This window comes from Tursiops truncatus, chromosome 20 (assembly GCF_011762595.2).
Source record: "Tursiops truncatus isolate mTurTru1 chromosome 20, mTurTru1.mat.Y, whole genome shotgun sequence".
NCBI lineage: Eukaryota > Metazoa > Chordata > Mammalia > Artiodactyla > Delphinidae > Tursiops > Tursiops truncatus.
This window is the reverse complement of record NC_047053.1, coordinates 42,306,905-42,324,291: the sequence shown is the minus strand read 5'-3', so window position 1 is coordinate 42,324,291 and position 17,387 is coordinate 42,306,905. Positions and strand designations below refer to the sequence as shown.

The 17,387-nt window shown below is 52.6% G+C and overlaps 2 protein-coding genes across 21 annotated transcripts in view; one reads left to right on the top strand and one right to left on the bottom strand.

Moving 5' to 3' along the window:
- Nucleotides 1-3,917, top strand: part of KANSL1 (KAT8 regulatory NSL complex subunit 1) — a 168,145-nt gene extending 164,228 nt beyond the window's left edge. For all 7 annotated transcript variants that reach the window (XM_019944325.3, XM_019944328.3, XM_019944329.3 and 4 more), the window contains 4 exons: nt 355-412; nt 633-745; nt 1,556-1,808; nt 2,126-3,917. In XM_019944325.3, coding sequence (XP_019799884.1) covers nt 355-412; nt 633-745; nt 1,556-1,808; nt 2,126-2,353 — 652 coding nt within the window. In that variant the 3' untranslated portion in view covers nt 2,354-3,917. The remainder of the gene's footprint in view (nt 1-354; nt 413-632; nt 746-1,555; nt 1,809-2,125) is intronic.
- A 5,082-nt stretch (nt 3,918-8,999) lies between these two features.
- The window catches only part of MAPT (microtubule associated protein tau), a 101,968-nt gene continuing 93,580 nt past the window's right edge, over nt 9,000-17,387 (bottom strand). For all 14 annotated transcript variants that reach the window (XM_033848438.2, XM_033848435.2, XM_033848433.2 and 11 more), the window contains 3 exons: nt 15,665-15,746; nt 13,724-13,836; nt 9,000-9,478 (listed from right to left, as the gene is read on the bottom strand). In XM_033848438.2, coding sequence (XP_033704329.1) covers nt 9,263-9,478; nt 13,724-13,836; nt 15,665-15,746 — 411 coding nt within the window. In that variant the 3' untranslated portion in view covers nt 9,000-9,262. The remainder of the gene's footprint in view (nt 9,479-13,723; nt 13,837-15,664; nt 15,747-17,387) is intronic.

Here is a 17,387-nt window from a genome sequence, read left to right as displayed (position 1 = left end):
ATATGAATGTTTATTTCCAGCTTTTGTTGACACATCAAAAGATTGGGCAACCCTGTATGTGCACTCCCGTGTGGCAGCAATCAGCTGCTGCTGGGTACTGCTGGTCCCCTCTAAACAGGTTCTTTTGCTTGAGTTTGTCCATCTACCAGCTCTAGTCCCACCCTCAGCCTGCTTCCCCTCTTTCTGCCCCTTGTGCGCATTTGAGTGTGGGACCTCTTAGAGAGGCCCCAGGGCTAAGCAGGCCCAGCAGAGAGCAGTGTCACTTGCAGGTGGAGAGCTCTCGTTCCTGCACGGATGTACTTATCCTGCCCAGACTGCCTGCCGTCTCACAATTGTTCCTTCCTGGTTTTGCAGCTGGCGGGAGGTTGATCTTCGGTCTCTGAAGGGGAGTCCTGACGAGGAGAATGAGGAGGTAATGGCATGGGCGTTCGCTCTTAGAAGAACACATGAACTCGTGGGTGCACACACTGCAGATGCCTCAAGACCTGTGGGTGTCAAGTGCAAGCTCATTGTATTCCTGTCCTGACCAGGAAGAGCCTAGTGTGGGGTGGGGCTGCTTCTAGAATTGGTCTACGCACTGAAACTTGACTTCCTGGAGGAAAGGGGGGATCGATGAAGATGCTCTTTTGCAGATAGAGGACCTGTCTGACGCAGCCTTCGCCGCCCTGCATGCCAAATGTGAGGAGATGGAGAGGGCTCGGTGGCTGTGGACCACGAGTGTGCCACCTCAGCGGCGGGGCAGCAGGTGATGGAGCAGGCACAGGCCTCCAGGGCCTGTGCAGGGAGGGTCAGCGGGGAGTTGGGACCCTGGCTGTGTCCATGGAGTTGCCACTTAGTTGTTCTTCATATTCATTCCCTGTCGATGGCTGAGAATGCAGACGTTCTGTGGTGTTTGTTGGGACTAATGAGGGTGTAAGCAGTCAAATGCTGGACCTTGCTGAGCGGTGACTGTCCAGTTCTGACGAGCTCCGTGGTCTCCCGGGGTCCAGGAGGAGGCTGTCATGGCATTTGGGAGGCTGGTTAGGGTTGTGGTGACTGGATTAGAGGAGCTTTGGAGGCCTCGCCACAAGTTAACCTCCTTTGAACAGTGGAGTTTGATTGTTGTGGTCTTGCTTTATTTGGAAGAACTGTCCTACCCTCTCTCCCTTTAGTGTTACAGTGAGAAGCCCTCAGGATTCTCAAGTAGAAATATTTAGGGCTCTTGTTTTTGCTTTTTACTTTGCCTGCAGTTTTCAAAGTCTGGGCTAATTCCCCTTCCCTTGTGAATCCACTGGGCACTGAGCCAGGGATACCCCCAGCGTTGTTCGGCCGTGGCCTTTTCCTGGGATGGCAGGCGTACACAGCTCTTAGGTGCCGTGTTGTGTGCCTGCCCGTGTGCACAGCAGTGGAAGAAAGTGAGGGGTCTGTGGTTCCTAGGAGAGAACTGCTGGTGTCAGTCTGCCTCAGCTTCTCTGGTCGGGAAGCTTTTTTCATGCCTCCTCCCCAACCCAAAACACAGACACATGAGAAATTACCTATTACCCAGGCACTCAGATTCGTGCTTCTTGGTATACAGGTCTTACAGGTCATCGGACGGCCGGACAACGCCCCAGCTGGGCAGTGCCAACCCCTCCACCCCTCAACCCGCCTCCCCTGATGTCAGCAGTAGCCACTCTTTGTCCGAGTTCTCCCACGGGCAGTCCCCCAGGAGCCCCATTAGCCCAGAACTGCACTCAGCCCCCCTCACTCCCGTGGCGCGGGACACTCTCCGACACCTGGCCAGTGAAGACACCCGTTGTTCCACACCAGAGCTGGGGCTCGACGAGCAGGTGAGGAACGCTGCCTTTCCGTGGGATTAGCGGGGTGGCGGATGGGATTGTTGGGGGACAGTACCTGCTCAAGATGTATCTTCATTTTATGGATCTCCCCTCCCCCCCAATTTGAAGGGGACAGGGGACTGAACTTGAAATTGACTTTCTGAAGGTACCATGGAACTGGCTATCATTAAAAAGTTGCCCACTCTGATAATTTTCTCTGGGCCAGCCCAGGAACTCTAGAGAGACTGGTCATGGCCTCCAGTCCACATGTCTGGGGAAGGAGGCGGGCTGGGACTGGGTCCTCACCAAGACATCTTATCTGCCCGCAGTCTGTCCAGCCATGGGAGCGGCGAACCTTCCCCCTGGCGTATAGTCCCCAGGCAGAGAGTGAGGACCAACTGGATGCACAGGAACGGGCGTCCCGCTGCACTCGGCGCACCTCAGGCAGCAAGACTGGCCGGGAGACAGAGGTGGCACCCACCTCGCCTCCCATCATTCCCCTCAAGAGTCGGCATCTGGCGGCAACAGTCACAGCTCAGCGTCCAACTCACAGATGAGTGGGATATGAGAATCTAAACAGACTCACTATTGGCATTAAAGCTTCAGAAAACTCTGCGTTTGATATTCAAACATCATATGCCGAAAATTTTCACAGTTTTTAGTGAATTTAAGGAATTTAGATTCTACTTTGATAATTTCTTTCTTGTTTTGATTTTTGTTTTGTTTATGTTTTGGTTTCCATGTTTATCGTCACACACCTGAGCACTTCCTCCAGTTGGCACACAGTTCAGGATAAGACCCTGCTGGCCTGGTCCTGGCACATCCTCTGCACTGTTGAATCACTGGACTTAGCCATGTTGGATGATCACCCCTCTCGCGCCCCTGTGGGCAGGGTGGGACAGCCAGGTGGGCAGAGGGAAAGGAACCTCCAGCTCAGCATTGCCCCCTGAGGTTAGGGTGGGAGAGAGCAGTGTGCTCTGGGCTCGTACCCCGTCCCTTCTGTTGCTTAGCTCAGCTCCGGCCCTCCCGGCTGGGTCCCCTTGGTCGTCTGTGCTGGAGCACCTCCACCAGAACCTCTTGGCCTGAACTCCAGCTGTTCTCACCCAGCTCTCAGCTGACAGAATGGCTTCCCCTTGTCACCCAGGTCTTGGAGACCTGTTCTGGGTTTCCTCTGCATTCGGTCATCCCTGTTCTGACTTCTTAACTGAGGTAAGCTGGCTGCGGCTGTTCAGGTCCCCATCCTGCCCCTTCGTGTCCTCTCACCTGCTCTCGCACACCATTCACACGCCCACGCACACAGTCCTTCCACTTGGAACGTTTTCCCCCCCTAACCTGGTCTGTGGAGGTAGGGTTAGGACTACTTAATCTCTCTTCCCACTCCCCTGCAGACTCTAGGGGGTCTTGGAAATGAGCAGCCATCTCTCCTGTATAATTCTGTTTTCACCGAGTCATTTGGTCATATTTCCCCACCCCCGTCCAGTTCCCTGTCAGTGTCTGTCAGGTCCTTCCTCTTTCGAGCTCCCTTGCCTGTGGAACACTGTCTGGTCCTAGCTGTGGTTCCTATCACTCCCCATCACCCCCCCGGGTTAACCTTGTGCCTGTCTCATCTATGATCACATCACCAAAAAGGGGGGCAATAAGGACTTTTTTTTTTTTTTTTTTTTGCCATTTTGTAATCGTATAAAAATAGTAGACAAACTGCTTAATGGTTGGGGTTTTTTCACAATTTTCAACATTAGTGATTTTTTTTTTTGATTCTGTTTGCAAGTTAAAGGGTTTGTCATTGTTTCTTTAAAAACAATAATGCACCATATCCCTATGCATAAAGTGCTTCTTCTATTTATAAGGTTGAAAATTCTGAATAACCCTTTTAGCATTGTAAAAAAAAAAAGAAAAAAGAAAAAGAACAAAAAAAACCTTGTATTTTGTAAATATTTTCTTTTCCTGCTTTGAGCTGTGTATTGGCAGCGAAACATGTAGCTGTCTTTGTTCTATAGAAATGCTTTTCTTCAGAGAAGCTGATCTTTGTTAATGTCTTGATTCTGTTCGCAAAGCACAGACTAGTGCTTAAAAAAAAAGGAAGGAAAAATTGAAAAAAATAATAAAAAAAAAGTTACAGAATGTTGTATGCCAGGCCCTTCTTGTTACAGGACATGGTACTGGTGGTGGCTGAGGAGCCTCCCTGAGGAGCAGTTGTTCTCTGGGTCCTCCGACTGGCTGTGAACCTTGGGAAGTCCCCACTGTCTTCTGGGCACCGGGCAGGGTCCTCTGATGGTCACCAGAGAGAGTGGTTCTCACCGGGGCGGGGGTGAGAGACGCCAGGAGGAAGGGCGTCTTCGTAAATCGTCTTTTTTTGTTGTTGGATGTAAGTAATTGATCCACTGCTCTTAATGTTCCTTCTTCTAGTGAGGCCGGCCAGCATTGGGACATTTTTTAATCTATTCTAAATTGCTCTTTAATGGATATTTCACTTTCCATCATCCACCTTTTCTGGGGTTGAGGTCACTGCAGACATGTATATACTTTGCATGGAACCTGAGCTGGTTCTCAGCAGCTTTCTTCTGAGAAGGCTATGCTTGGTGTTCTTTGTACAAGATGAATAAGTGGGCAGGCCTGCGACTCTCTTTACTTCCTTTTTTCCTTTTTTTTTTTCATAGCAGTCAAGTTGACACAGCCAATGCAGCTGCCTCTCCTGACTATGAAACCTACGAGTTCTGAGGTAGCATTTCTCTTTGGCTGCCCTGTTGCTGCTTCTGTAGTTGCAGTTAAGACCTGCTCTACTTAAGCTTCTGCCTGCAGTGGCTAAAGCACATCAGGAAAAGCTGAGAAAAGTAGTATTTTGAAGCTGTATGAAAAATCAAAGGCCTGAGTGTTATGACCTTGACCTAATTATTAAGGAACAATAATATGATGGGTTCTGTTCTGTTTTCCTTTGTAGCATTGCCAAGGGCTACCTGGTATCCCTATCTTGATCTAGCAAACACTCTCCAATCTATAATAAGGCTCAAAGGAGAGAGCAAAGCAGCTCTGTAATCCTGCAAGGCATCTAGCCATTCATTCAGCTGACTGGCCTAGTGTCCTGCCTCAGCCCCAGGCCCCTAGGCTAATTTCCAGGGGTAGAAAGGGTTCCTAGAGCCACCCCAGTGTTCTCAGCTTTGAATACAGTGGGCTGGGTCTTACAAACTGAGTGCAGCCTTGTGAGCTCACCCACAAGGGTATTGCCCTTTGAGTTGGACCAGGATGGTTTGCCAGCACCAGAACGAGAGAATCACCTGAAAATGAACAAGTCTGAGAGCTCTTTCACCTTCAGGGCCCCAGACCCAGCTGGTAAATCCTGATGTCCAGGTTTTAACAATATTGTCATTTCCTGAGCTAAGTTCTCTAAGGCTGGGAAAGGACCTGCAAATCATACATCATTTTCTGGTCCTTTGAATCCATACATGGAGACCTTATTTAATCAGAGTAATAACTTTATTTTCCAAATTCACTTTTACAGCAACAGTGTAAATCATTTGTTAAAACACACAATACACCATATGGACATTCACAGACAGGAAGCTAAGCTAAGGTGGTTTCATGTCCCTCCCCCCACCCTCAAAATTAACAAAGGAATCATGGGACTTGCAAGTGCCAGAAATTGCCCTGCGCAACACTGCAAATTCACGGGGCTGAGTCCGTCAGGAGGCGAGACTCTGGGTCAGCGCCCAGGGTAACCCTTTCCAAAGCTGAAGAGAAACCAGAAGTCTCTTGAAGCCACAGATCTGTAGACAGGACAAGCTGATGACCTCCACGTCTGCCCTCATCCCTGCCTCTTTGCTTTCCTTGGAGGACAGAGATTTAAGGGTGACGAGATCTTAGCAGCTACTAGGAGTACAGGCTGTGTGTCCGGAGCTGGTGGGAAAGGTGACGTGGAGGTGCCAGCAGCTTAAAGGAAAGGATGCCAGCGTGTTCGGGAGGCATGACTGCGGGCTTGGGAACCCCGCGAAAGGGCAGCAGGTCACAGCAACCATATCTCCGGATTCCTCCACAAGCCTCACTGCCTGCACCTGGCCGGGAAGGAGATGGGAACTAGCTGGCAGCCTGTGGCACCTGTCGGTGAGAAGGTGAAATCCCAAGGGACCTCTAGCACACGTGGTTGAAATCAGGAAGAAAAGTATTACCAGGCCTTGGACTCCTGCTCTCCAAGACTCCCCTTTGCCCGGTGGTAACTCTCCTACAGGTTCCTCTCCCCCGCACGGCCCCACCAGGAGCACAACACGCAGTTGCCAACAGGATACGGTTTCACCACTGAAGTCAGTTTAAATGGAACTTTTGATAAAGTGAATGCAGAGCTTGAAGCGACCAGGCGGATAGTGTATCCCATCTAGCCCACCCGAGGGACACCGGCCCTGGAAGAAACGGCGGTGGGGGAGTGCCCAGCCCTGGGGGCCGTGTCCTCTTTTACGGTTCCAAGCCAGCGTTGCGCTCTGCAGGCTCCCTGCCAGCACTGACCTGATGACCCTAAATCACGCTCTTTAGGCTGCTCCCGACAGCCCACGCAACACGAGGTGCCCGCTGAGTAAGGCCCTCGGAAAAAGGTACTGGAGGGCAGGGTGAAGAAACTGCAGGGAGAGGTTCAAGAAATGCAGCCAGAATTGGTGGCAGTAATGAGGGGCTGCATCTCTAACAGCTACCAGATCTTCACACCAAGTTTCCTCTTTCTTCCTCAGAACCCTTCCAAGACCAGCTGGGACCCAGAGGACAAAGGAGAGCCGCCGCACTGCGGGAAGTTTGGGGCCCAGGTGATCCTCTGGCTGCAGATGAAGCGTCTGGCCCTGGACTCCAACCACCCAGCCCCGTACGGTTGCCTTTAACTGTACCCAAATCAGAAGTGGCAGAACCAAGCCGAGGTTGCTGATTTTCTTCAAACAGCAGATTTCTACAAAGGCTGCTTCCCTTTCCCCGTGGCAGGAGATGGGTTTCATGCAAGGTCAGCAGGGGCTCTGGCCAAGGATTTGGAAATGGTTGTCTCCTGACCTGTCACCCTTGTCAGGCGGCTCAGGCCCCTGGGGCCAGTCCAGGGCAGGCAGTGCATCCTAACCCCTGCTGTGGCCATCAGGCCCCGGGTGGGGAGGCCTGGGCCAGCCTTCCCGCGGGAGAGCTCGGAGCGGGACCCCGGGCTGGAGGGTGGGTTGCAGACCTTTCCCCAGCCGGCACTCGTGACGCAAGGAGTTAGTTGTACGACCCTCTCTCAAGGCTGCTGTGGGGCTTCTCCAGGGCCATCTTCACCACAAGACACACTGCCCCCTGCCTGACAGAAGGGAGCCCCGGGTGCGGGAAGGGGGGGGTACCATAGCTTCTGTCCTCCTCCTGTGCTTCAGGCCTTCTTTGCAGCTGAGGGTTCTCAGATGTCAGCATCTGGTCTCCGCTGGGTCCCAGATGTTGATGAAAGTCTTTCAAAAATTGGGAGGCCCCACAGAAGAGAGTCACACTGGCCTTCTGGATCCAAGTCCCAGCTGGGGGGTGAGAGACATCTAGGACTCCCGTGGGGGGTAGGTTAGAAATCTCTTTACAAGCATTTCAAGATACATGCGTCCTTTTTTTTTTTTTTCCTTTTTTTTTTTTCTTTTCACTATCATAGTCACTCAGGTGAATCCAAGCATAAACAGACAAATCCGACTACAACGCGACAGGGTGCAGATGGGGAGGGAGGGGCGACATCTATGTATATGTTCAGCTGCTCCAGGAGGACAAGACAGCATTGCTTCCAGCTGAGACTGGGGGAAGAACCATTTCCGAGGGGGCATGTTTCCCTTTTTGGGGTGAGGGCTGATTATATGCTCTTGGGGTTGAGCAGCGGCTGGGCTCTCTTGAGAGGCTGGCAGTCACAAGCTGGGGCAGACGTAAGGAACGGAGGGAGCGTGGTCCTGCCCTGGGGGCCTTGCCTGCCCGTCCCCGTGCCATCTCTGGCATCCAGGACGGCCAACCTGCTGCCAGCTCGGCACAGGAAGGGAACCAGGCCTTCTGGGAGAAAAGGCTCTCCAAGTAAACAAGGCATAAACGTCCAGGGTCACTGCGAACCCCACCCTGGCTCCCATCTGGGATGGGGGCAGGGGCAGGGAGCCGAGTAAGGTCGTCAGGTTCATTGTGAGGGACATGCCAGCTGGATGAGTACAACTTAGACTGAGAGACTGAGGTCCCCCCGCCGTGTCCGGACTTCACCCTCCTTGACTTTCCCCCTTGGTTTAGAGGAGGTGCCTCCCCATCTAAACAATGTCCGTTACTGAGAAAGGGGGTGGGGTTAGGCTGGGAACTCGGGACAGCGTGATGTAATGCGGGGTACAGGCAGTGACTGGGCTCCGCACGGCAGACACAGGCATGGTGGGGCAGACAGGTGGCTGCGGTGGCCGTGAGAGGTTCAGGGGCCACCTCCCAGGTCCCCCGTACACTCCAGAGATGCCAGAGGCCCAGGCTTGGGAACAGGCGGATGTCCCCCAAGAGGCACAAGTCCTTACAAAGAACCGGTTAGCCCTAAAGTCCCAGGTCTGTGAGGTGCCAAACTCGTGGCTGCAGTTCCAACCTTCAGAACTCAATAAAACAGGGTTTCCGCGGGGCAGAGGGAAGCCCCTCAGCTCAGGACCCCCACCCTGCGGGGAGGGAGAAAGAGGCCAGCGCTCGGTCTTCTCCGAGGAAGTAACCCACAGGATGCCACTCCCGCAACCTTCCTTCTCCTCCCGCCCCCGGCCCTTCGTGGTGTAAGCCCTCCTCCCTCCAGAGGGTGGCACGCCGACCCGCAGCAGACCCCGGGCCACCAAGAACCGGAGGCCACTTGGTCCGAGTTTGCTGTGGGCGGCAGAGGCTGTGTCCTGCCTGCTGCGCCTCCGGGCCGTCCTCAGCATCTCCTCCCTGAGCTTCTCCTCTGGCATCCTCACGTCCCACACCCACCCCTCACCTCGCCCTAGCCCCGCCCAGCCCCCCCCCACCCCTGCACCCCGTCCTGCTCCAAAGGTGGCCCTACGCCTGTGGTTGCACCAGCGCACCAAGTGTCGAGTCCCTTGTTGCCGCTGCTGCCTCTGTGACACCCCCAGAACGGGGCGCCCCCCCAGGCCCTTGAGAGTCCCCAGAAGCAGCTTTCAGAGCCTCTCCTCCTCCCTCTTGCACTCAGAGGGGGGAAAAAAAAAGAATCGAAAGTAACTGCCCAAGGAAATTCTGGGTAGGGCCATCTTTTTAAAGGTTTTTAAAAGTATTTTATTATGATTGGCCCGCCCGTCAATTTGGAAAGATGAACTTGGCTCTCGTTCCCGTGACCGATTTGGAAGTCCCGAGCCAGAGGTGAGCGACAAGCAGGTTACGTGATTAACCGATTACCCGATCTGTGAGGAGCAGCTGGGGGAGGGCAGAGGGCGAAGGGCCAGATCATTATTCTTTTTTTTTCCACACTCTCTCACTCTCGTCTCTCCACGATTACTGACCGCCCGGGGGCCTGATCACAAACCCTGCTTGGCCAGGGAGGCGGACACCTCGTCGGCGAGCGTGGCCAGCTGCGGTGAGTCCACCATGTCGATGCTGCCAGTGGAGGAGACGTTGCTGAGGTGCCGTGGGGACGTGTCCCCCGACACCACAGGCGACTTGTACACAATCTCCGCCCCGTGGTCGGTCTTGGCTTTGGCGTTCTCGCGGAAGGTCAGCTTGTGGGTTTCGATCTGCAAGAGAGGAGAGGGCAGGGTGAGGCGGAGAGGCCCCGCCAACTGCTGGCCTTGGGTGGGAAGGAGGCGTGGTGGGGACCACAGTTTCATAGTTTCCCAACGGCTAAGCTTCTGCTAGGTCCTGGTCACCTGCCAGCCAGCCTCCCAGGCCCCCTTTCCAGAGGCAGCGATCACTGTGAGTTTCTTGTGTACCTTTCCAGAGACAGGCCACCACACACGCAAACATGCGTCTGTGTGAGTAAAGGAAAAAAATTACCATACATAAGGCAACGATATCCACAAGCTTCGCACTTGGGTGTTTAGACTTAATACCTTGCATCGTCATCCGTACATAGCTCCCTCACTGCTCGCTGAGGGCTGTGTGGTTTCCTGTCACAGCAGATGAACCAAAACGTATCCACGCCCCTGTGGGTGGGTATTTAGGTTGTCCCAGTCTTTTGCTCTCACAGACAATGCTGTGTTCGAATAACCTTGTAGGCATCTCATTTCACACGTGTACTGTAAGTGTATCCCAGAAGTGGAATTGCTAGTAGGTCAAAAGGCGTGCGCGTTTTATTTTGACGTACACACATTGCCCAATTGCAAATGAAAGTGTGGAAGGAGAGGCTGGAGGAGATTCAGGGATGGGGCCGGAGCCCCTGCCGTCCAGCTGTGAGCCACACACATGCCTCCCCTTTGCCAGTGGCTGATGAGGATGCTGGAGGTGGCAGCCGCTGTGCGCAGCACTGGCAGGTATACTAGAAAACACGGTGCAACAAAGCCCTTTTGAAAGTAGGGCATCGTTCCCAAACACACAAACAGCCCGTACAGCTCCATCAGAAAAACAACCCAATACAAAGTAGGCAGAAGACATACAGACATTTCTCCAAAGACGAAGTACAGATGGCCAACAGGCACATGAAAAAATGCTCACGCTGATTATTAGAGAAATGCAAGTCGAAACCACATGAGGTTAACACTCACTGCAGTCAGAACAGCCATCATCAGAAAGTCTACAAGTAAAATAGAGTTGCCACATTATCCAGCAATCCCACTCCTGGGCACATACCCAGACAAAACTGTAATTCAAAAGATACATGCACCCCTGTGTTCACAGCCGCACTATTCACAATAGCCAAGACGTGGAAACAACCTAATGTCCATCGACAGATGAATGGATAAAAAGGATGTGGTATATATATACAGTGGAATACTACTCAGCCATAGAAAAACGAAATAATGCCATTGCACAGCAACATGAATGCAGCTGGAGATGATCATACTAAGTGAAGTAAGTCAGACAGAAAGACAAATACCATATGACATCACTTATGTGTGGTAAGTGGAATCTAGAATATGGCACACATGAACCTATCTACAAAACAGAAACAGACTCACAGACATAGAAAACAGACTCATGGTTGCCAAGGGAGAGGGGGGTCGGGGAGGGAAGGACTGGGAGTGTGGGATTGGCAGATGTAAACTCTTATATACAGGATGGATAAACAACAAGGTTCTACTGTATAGCACAGGGAACTATACTCAATATTCTGTGATAAACCAAAATGGAAAAGAATATAAAAAAAGAATGTCTATGTGTACAACCGAGTCACACTGCTATACAGCAGAGATTGGCACAATGCTGTAAATCAACTATACTTCAATTTAAAAAATTAAAGAAAAGCAAACAAATGAACTTATTTCAAAAACAGAGACTCACAGATAACAAACTTCTGGTTACCAAAGGGGAAAGGGGAGGGGATGATAAATTAGGAGGTTGGGAATAACATGTACAAACTACTATATATAAAATAGATAACCATCAAGGACCTATTGTACAGCACAGGGAACTATACTCAATATTTTGCAATAACCTGTAAGAGAAAAGAATCTGAGAATATATATATGTATGTATGTAAAACTGAATCATTGTATGGTACACCTGAAACTAACACGACACTGTAAATCAACTATACTTCAATTTAAAAATAAACAAAAAATGAAGTAGAGCATCCTTGACCCAGAGGTCTCAGCTCCAAAGGATACCTGGGAAGCTCAGAAGCAGAAAGCATTAGCTGGAGATGCCAGTAGTACATCATAATTCTCTCCTGATGAGTCCTGAAGTGGTAAACACTCTGCCTGTTTTGGGTCCTAAGACCTCCTTGAGCATCTGCTGAGACCAGGAAAATGTGTACACACGCGTGTCTGCTCTCATACGCACATGACAACTTCTCCCTACAGTTTCAGGAGTCCCTGGACCCCAGGTAAAGAGGGCCTATTGCAGGGGCATTTGAGTGTAGAGAAAAACCAGGCTCCCATTTAAGCCATATGCTTGTTTTGTTCACGTTGGGTTACTACTCTGAAAAAAGGACTTTTCCTTATTACTACAACTGAAAGGCCATTTTGACATAAGCTTTGATAAGAACACTTACGTTCTTAAGAAAAACGGGACAGCATCCTGGGAATGTCCCCAAATCCCCCAAACTGAAAGGAACTCAGGTGGCAGGGGTCCTACGCTCCACTGCTTGTCAGCAGTTTTGCTCATCACAGAGGGAAATAGGGGACTGAACACAAGAGGACCCTCTGGGACCAGGTCAGTGTCTCCTGGGCAGTGGGCAGGGCAGAGCCCACCCTTTCTGAGGCATCACAGAGATGAGTTAAAACAGGAGAAGTTCTGACTCGGATCTGGCTCTAACTCATGTTCTTTGATGACGACAAAGCTCCGGGCATCCTCTTGAACACCGCCTCATCCGGGCCTCACAACCACCCTGGGACGGGAATGTTTCCATCCGCTTTGCTGCAGGGGAACCTGACGCTGAGATGGCTTGCAGATCTTGCCTGGGTCACGCCTCCAAGCAGTCAAGCCCAGAGCTTTTCCCAGGACACAGAAGCTTCCAGAGTCAGGGGTAGAGGCCTTCCTTCAACTGGGAATCACCAACGCCCAGGCCTACCCAGACTCATTCCATATACAATATATTCAGACTCTCTGGGGGTGGGACGTGGTCTCCTTAAAGCTCCCCAGGGCAGGGACGCCCTGTATTAAACAGGCTGGGGGCTGCGATGGAAACAAGCCGGCCTTTTGCAGAAAACCTTCTCATTTCCCTGGGTCTCACTTTTAATAGAGACCCAGGCGGCACTGAGGAGTAGTCCTGCCCCTGGGGAAGCCCAGTATGTGGAAGCCTGATGGTCAGGGAGCCCTGTGGGGAGCCAGGACCCCGTCCTCCCCCCGCCTTCGGGCGCCTGCATCACGGGTCAGATGGGCCCCGAGGTCTCAGTTTGCAACCTGTGATTTAAGAACACACCAGCAAAGGCTTCTCCAAAACTATGCTGTCGGGCTTTCACTGCAAAGGTGGGGTGTGTCTGTTCAGAACCAGAGGAGGAGGTGCTGACTGCCGTGGGGACCCTGGCGGCCTCCAAGCAAGGCCCGGCTGCCACTTTTGACCAGCGGGGCCCCCTTGGGCTGCACCGCTGCTCACTGCGGCGTTGGGTTTCAGTTGCCACACCCGTTCTCGGACATCCCTTCTCCCTTCACCACTCCTCAGTCAGCTGCTGAGAGGCACTGAAGACTGGAAAGTGAGCCACTTGCAGAACTTCAGGGCAGGCGTGGGCAGGAGACCCCAGAGGGTACTTCGCTGTATTTATGCACAAGAGAAAAAGTGCAGCCACAAGACGGCATTCTGCAATGGGCCCAGAGGGAGACACGGGTGTCCCCCGGCCCCCACTGCACACACACCCAGAGCCAGGCCCAGGGCCTCTAGAAACTGCAGGGAGCGCTGAGGTCCTTGGTCTAGCAGCCTCCCCGTGGACACTTACAGAGGCTTTGCTGAAATCTGGATTCCAGCATCACTGATTTCCTCTAACTGCCTAGTGACCCATTTAGAGAGTTAGGTTACATTCCCGTGGCTGGCTTTGGTGACGGCTACTTCCTTTTGGGGATGCTCGCCCACCACAGGGCCTAGGGCAATGGCTCTCACCTTTAACTGCACTAAAGAGTCACCTGGGGGCTTTAAAAGCTCCACTCCAGGTGCCCAGACGGCACCTGAGACCAATTAGGATCTCCAGGGTGGGGCCTGGCATCAAGTGTGTTAAAGCTCCCAGGGGACATCAAAGGGCAGCCCAGGTGGAGCCCCGCAGGCCTGGTGGTAGCTGAGAATCCATGTCAAGCCAGTCAATACAGGACCCTCAGCTCTCCTGCCGTGGGAAACTGGACCAGCCTTGTCCGCCTGACTCTGTTATAGCCTCCTCCCCGCCCTGCCCCTTTACCTTTTTATGTCCTCCGCCAGGGACGTGGGTGATGTTATCCAGGGACCCGATCTTGGACTGGACTCTCTCCTTGAAGTCCAGCTTCTCAGACTTTACTTCCACCTGGCCACCTCCTGGAACACAATACACACAAGGGCACCAAGCCTTGAGTGAGGGCTAAGCAAGTGAGTGATTCCATGCAGACGCCAACCTTGAGGGGGAGCTAAGACCACCTTTTATTTAGAGCGTAAGTTTGGAGCAAGTAGGTCCTTCCAAAGGGCTTGAAAGCAGTTTGCTTTCTCTCTCTAATCAGGGTGCACATCAAATACTCAGCAAACTCTTCCTCCTCAGATGATGCAAAGGTAGATGACAGCTCAGTTCGCAAGAAATTATTCTAAATTAGTTGGCTTCCAAAGAGTCAAGTCTTTCTATGCCAACATCCTATAAGCTACAGCCCTATAAGACCTCAGGATTAAACTAAATGGCAAAATGCACCCTTAATAAGGAAGGGCCCTGACCCTTTCTCCCTCCTCAGACACGTGATGCCATGCCCAAGTGTGGGAGATATGGCCTGAGGAAGAGACGAACTACATTACTTTCTTTGGAAGGATAAAGCCACTTAAGAAAGCTGCTCCCTTGGGACTTCCCTGGTGGCATAGAGGTTAAGAATCTGCCTGCCAAGGCAGGGGACATGGGTTCGAGCCCCGGTCCGCGAAGATCCCGCATCCCGCATCCCGCGGAGCAACTAAGCCCGTGCGCCACAACTACTGAGCCTGCGCTCTAGAGCCTGTGCTCCGCAATAGGAGAAGCCACCGCAATGAGAAGCCCGCGCACCACGACGAAGAGTAGCCCCCGCTCTCTGCAACTAGAGAAAGCCTGTGCGCAGCAACAAAGGTCCAACACGGCCAAAAATAAATAATTTTTTAAAAGATATCCATACTTTATTAAAAAAAAAAAAAGAAAGATGCTCCCAGCGTGGTAGGATGGTAGCCTCAGGAGAGGCACAGTTTTCACTGGGAGAGACTGAACTCCCACAAGATGTCCAAGGGAGGCAGGATGTAATGACACACCTTCTAGAGTACGTTTCTGCTCTGGCCTTTCAGGCGGAAGTTAGCTCTCCAAGATGGTAGCCACTAGCCACCTGTAGCTACTTAAATTGTATTTATTTATTTTAAATTTTAATTGAATTTTATCTTTTTGGCCACGCCGGTGCGGCTTGTGGGATCTTAGTTCCCCGACCAGGGATCCAACCCAGGCCCGCCCGGCAGTGAACGCGCCAAGGCCTAACCATTGGACTGCCAGGGAATTCCCCAAATTTAATTAAATAAAATTCGTTCAGTTCCTCAACTACACCAGCCACATTTCAAATGCTCAATAGTCACATGTCATTAGTGGCCACCATACTGAACAGCACAGGTATAGAACATTTCCACTGTCTCAGAAAGATCTATAGATAGCACTGATTTCTATACGGCATGAGATGGAGAGGGAAAGGGTTAGCACGGGGAGTTCCAACAGCATCATTTTCTGCTGAAATGAAATGACAGTGGGAGCATGGCAACAGCCCAGGGCCCCATGTTGTAGCTGGGGCAACTGGTGAAATGCTCCTCACGCTGGCTGAGGACCAAACTGGGACATCCTCATTAGCCAGGCTTTGGGGGCCAGATCAGGCCCTTTCCCAGCTCTACATACCCCGTGTGCAGCCTGCTTGGAGAACTGCGGGTTAGGATTTAGACCATCATCTGCCCTCCCTCCTTATCTCGTCTTGGCCAGCCTGGCCCTGCTCAGGAACAACACGCGAAGCCACGCCTCCCAGGCCGCAGCAAGTCCCACCCTTAACACTCTCCTTGATGGCCCATCCCCTCAGTCCTTCCCAACCACTTCCGGAGAAGGCACCACCCCATCCTGCCCCACCCCTCGGGCCTCCCCGCCCCGTCCTTGCCTTCCGCAAGGGCTGGCTACCTGGCTTATGATGGATGTTGCCTAATGAGCCACACTTGGAGGTCACCTTGCTCAGATCCACTGGTTTGTAGACTATTTGCACCTGCAGGAGAGAGAGAATGAGAGGGACAGTAAAATAGGATTATTCTATTGGGGGCGTAACGCAATGAAAAGCAGCTAAGTCCAGGCCCTGCTCGGTGTTTTCCTGTCTGCCACGAGGAAGACACCCTAGTCATGGCGGGAAAATGTGTTGGAATTCTGCCAACCTTGCCCCAGGGGAGCTGGGTCTTCACAAAACAAATGGAGTGGCCTTCAATTCCACAGGACAAGGACCCTCGGGGAAAAACAGGGCTACTTCCCCATTGTGCAGGGCCTACACCTCTGGTTTAGCAAACACTTACACGAGATAAAGTTATTCTCTTTCCTGACATGACATCCACAGATCACGTTCAGTGAAGACAGAAAGAAAGAAGGGATCAATACGATCTGTTTGTGCAGCATTTGAAAAATCTTGGAAAAGCAAGAGAGCCATATCTGCTGGGCCTCTGAGAGCAGAGGGCGGCGTGGGGCTGTTAGCATTCCTCCCAGGAGAAGCTTCACAAACCCAGCAGCCCACAACAGAGAGGGCCCCAGAGCAGTCCCACAGCCCAGTAAGAGTCAAGCACCAGCTGTCCCCCGCACCCCCCCCACACCCTGCCCCAGGGCACACAGTGTCCTGGACATTTTGGTTCTTTACAGAAAGGAGCAAAGCAACACCAGCAGGATGGGCAGGCAGGCGGCACAGCAGAAATCACAGGTTTAGTGTCTCAGGCAGGTTCAGCAGACACACGTAGGGGAGGCCTAAGGGCCTCAGGGCTCAGAGCCAGCCTGAGGGTCCAGCACGTGGCCAGGCCACACAGCCACCCCCCCGCCCCAACCGCCTGCTGATCTCAGCGCCCCGGAGGAGAAACCCACGGGGACCCAGCATTAGCAGAGGGGTCTCCTAGAGGAAGTCTCTACAAAGCCATGGCTGTGAGGGGTCCCTGATGGTCCCTGGGTGACACTTCCCTCATGTGAGGTCACCTGAGGGTACAGGAGGCCCATTGCCGTGGAGCCAGTCGGCCCCTGCGCCCTGCCCTGGAGTCACCCAGGAGAGAGACGGCCTCGTGCCTGAGAACGGGGTTAACAAGGACATCAGAAAAAAAGGAGTTTTTACTTAGGTCTAAATCATCTGGGACAATCCCAAATTACGCTAGTTAATCAAAATCATACTGGCGTCTGCCGATTACTGATGGAGTTGATTCAGGCTGACAGGTGGACGTGGCCTGTGTGCGTGGGTGCATGGAGGGAGGTGTGGAGAGCCCGCACCTGTGGGCGCTGGTGAGTTAACGTGGATTCTGAGCACGATGGGGGGTGGGGCGGGGCAGGGCTATGGGAACTCCCCCCTCCTTCCCTTTAGGAGGGAGATGAAAGTGAGGCTGGTGTGTACAGGCTTCCTTCTCTTCCCTTCAGCCTGGATGCAGTAACCAGTGGGGGAGAAGGGAGGGTGGAGCTGTGAAGAAGGGAGAGCCTGGATTGGCAGGGAGGGGAAAGGAATGGGGATGGGGAAGGGAGGGGAGGGGAAAGGAATGGGGAGGGAAAAGGGAGGGGAAAGGAATGGGGGAGGGGGAAGGGAGGAGGAAGGAATGGGGGAGGGAGAAGGGAGGGGGAAGGAATGGGGAAGGGAAGGAATGGGAGAAGGGAGGGGAGGGGAAAGGAATGGGGA